The following is a 2,225-nucleotide window of genomic DNA, read 5'->3' as shown; positions in this document are numbered from 1 at the left end:
AAAAAAAAAATGCCAAAATTGGAGATGTAGCCAGAACTTCTATCATCCGGCCAAACCAGACCGTCCTGCACATTAACTCTATAGAATCGGGTGGAATTCAGCCATGCTTGCTTCTGAGTTTAAGCCCGCGTGCTACGCACACGAATCTTAAAACCACAGGCATGGATTCGTGTTCCCAAGCGAGTCGACATGGACCCCTATCGGTTTTGTACGCAAGCGGGAAGATTGGACGCACATTCAAATGCTAAGTAACTACCCTGGTGTCCAGTACTCCAAACTGCACAACAGTCTCACAACGGAGAAGGAAACAGCGTTCGTGCTGATAAGCAAATAACGTAACATTAAGTTGGCGCTATTTTCAATAGCAATTCCTAAAAAGACTGGTGTAGAGCTAGATGAGAATAAGAGGTTTGTCTAGTGGTTCAGACTCGCGAATAAAAGAGGAAAGAAAGGGAGCACGTTGATTTGATGATATGAAATATGAATTCTACATGTTGATGCAAAAGCTCTTACCGCGGCATTTGTGAGGAGAGCTCAAGAACGTTGACTGGCGAACCTCGATAAAGGTCTACAAGACTGCAAATGTTTCGCTGCAGGGAAAGCAAGAACGGTGATATCTATCCTTTTACTTGCTTTAGTTGTCTGATGTGTGCGTTTCTCTCAATTGTTGTGACCATCAGAATCCGTTTCTTAGTGTTGTATACTCAGGATGTATACTATACGTAAATTACACTCGGTAGTTATTATAGCCAGTCAACTAATCTATTGCTATTGAGGGTGTATTCCATTTCCAGGGATTACTACCGAGGGGATCGTCTGTACAAGAAAAAAGTAAACTGTGACGATTACGTTCTAGTGCACTGGAGCAGCGATGGCATCGTTCCTTCTCGGCGACGACTATGCGTCCTCCTCCTCATCTTCGGACGAGGAAACTTCACCCACTTCATGCCCACATACTATAGTACCCTCCCCAGCAGCAAGATCTGCCAAGGCGCAGATACTGCCATCAGCAGACGAGTTGTTCTCTAGTGACATTAGCGGTGTATTGACCACCAGTAGTGTGTCAGTAGCGTCTGCAACGACACACAAACGGAAGAACGAGCAGGTGTCTAGACCAGCAACTAAAGCAGTGAAAACAGGCGCTGGAGAAGCTGCTCGCAAGCCCAAAATTGCTCCATTCGCACCGCCGCAGCTCCGTCGACCCAACATTTCGACAGAAGACCGGAGGTGCGTCGTATCAAGGTGATGTAGAAGATATCAGTAGCAGATGTGGCTGAACTCTGTTGTATTTTGCGCCTGATGCAGCTCGTGGAATACAGATAAGACGCTGGCGATGCAGAGGAAAGCCAAAGAAGCAGAAGCTCGGGAAAAGATGTGATGAGGTTTTTGGAGCTTTAGATCGGAGTGTAGCACAGCGGCAATGTCAAGCATGGGCTGCTTGCTATAACATAAATACCCATTTCATTAGATATATACGTATCGACGAGATGTTTTTTTCCAGAGTATCTTTCACGTTGTGGAGCATTCACGATGGCCATAGTGGTGGATCATGGTCCAACTTGAGGTCCACATAGCTAGTAGTCCGAACGCAATTTTCCCAGCGTTCTCAATGCATTCTCTTAGAACAATGGGGACGCGTAGACCGCCATCTCCTCCTCCGAGAACTTGGTCTTAGACGTTCCTGGCGACTCCTTCATGGCCAGGAGGCGGCCCTGGATCCTCGCCAGCTTCTTCTGTAGTCTCTCGACTCTCGCGGGAAAGTTGCGAAGTCGGTCCGCGTAGCTCACAAGGGAGCTGCCCTCAGCCTTCTCCGCTTCTTGGAGGCCTGCAACAATGATCGCTAACCACTTAGATCTCCCCAAACCCACAGTCTAGGATAGAATGTCTCCCCTACCGGCGATAAGTTTGTCCACCGTATGCTGGAGCTTCTCTTGGGCGGCTAGCAGTAGCTCGACGTAGTTGTGGCAACGCTCTATCTTGGGCCAGAGGGTGACGAACATACCTTGAGCGAACGCTGCGTCTTCAGTCGTCGTCATCTCAATTTTTCTTGGATCGCACTTGGAGTTTTGCGTCGTTCCTGCTGCGATATAGAGGGCTACGAGGCTGCTATAACGCGAGGGGGCTTGAAGCTTGAACGACCGACACGACGATCTCTTTAGGCACGAGAACAAAACGCACCACTGCAATCCATTCACCTGCGCAAGTGTGTGACTACAGGTACCAGA

General features: G+C 48.3%; 2 protein-coding genes across 3 annotated transcripts; one reads left to right on the top strand and one right to left on the bottom strand.

Annotated features, from left to right (window-relative positions):
• The first annotated feature begins 759 nt into the window (after window positions 1-759).
• On the top strand, window positions 760-1,488 carry PPTG_00499 (hypothetical protein). The gene is made up of 2 exons (XM_008891894.1): window positions 760-1,227; window positions 1,306-1,488. Exons 1-2 carry the CDS (start codon window positions 872-874, stop codon window positions 1,376-1,378), a joined length of 429 nt encoding a protein of 142 aa, XP_008890142.1. The 5' UTR covers window positions 760-871; the 3' UTR covers window positions 1,379-1,488.
• PPTG_00498 lies at window positions 1,363-2,225 on the bottom strand. 2 transcript variants are annotated; one of them, XM_008891893.1, is made up of 3 exons: window positions 2,003-2,225; window positions 1,895-1,939; window positions 1,363-1,825 (listed from the first exon to the last, which is right to left on the bottom strand). In XM_008891893.1, exons 1-3 carry the CDS (start codon window positions 2,034-2,036, stop codon window positions 1,620-1,622), a joined length of 285 nt encoding a protein of 94 aa, XP_008890141.1. In that variant the 5' UTR covers window positions 2,037-2,225; the 3' UTR covers window positions 1,363-1,619. The 2 variants fall into 2 exon arrangements, with proteins under 2 accessions (XP_008890141.1, XP_008890140.1); XM_008891892.1 differs by having other exon boundaries at window positions 1,895-2,225.

Source organism: Phytophthora parasitica (assembly GCF_000247585.1).
Source record: "Phytophthora parasitica INRA-310 unplaced genomic scaffold supercont2.1, whole genome shotgun sequence".
Classification (NCBI taxonomy): Eukaryota; Oomycota; class Peronosporomycetes; order Peronosporales; family Peronosporaceae; genus Phytophthora; species Phytophthora nicotianae.
The sequence above is the reverse complement of the archived record's forward strand: the minus strand, read 5'-3'. Positions and strand labels throughout refer to the sequence as shown.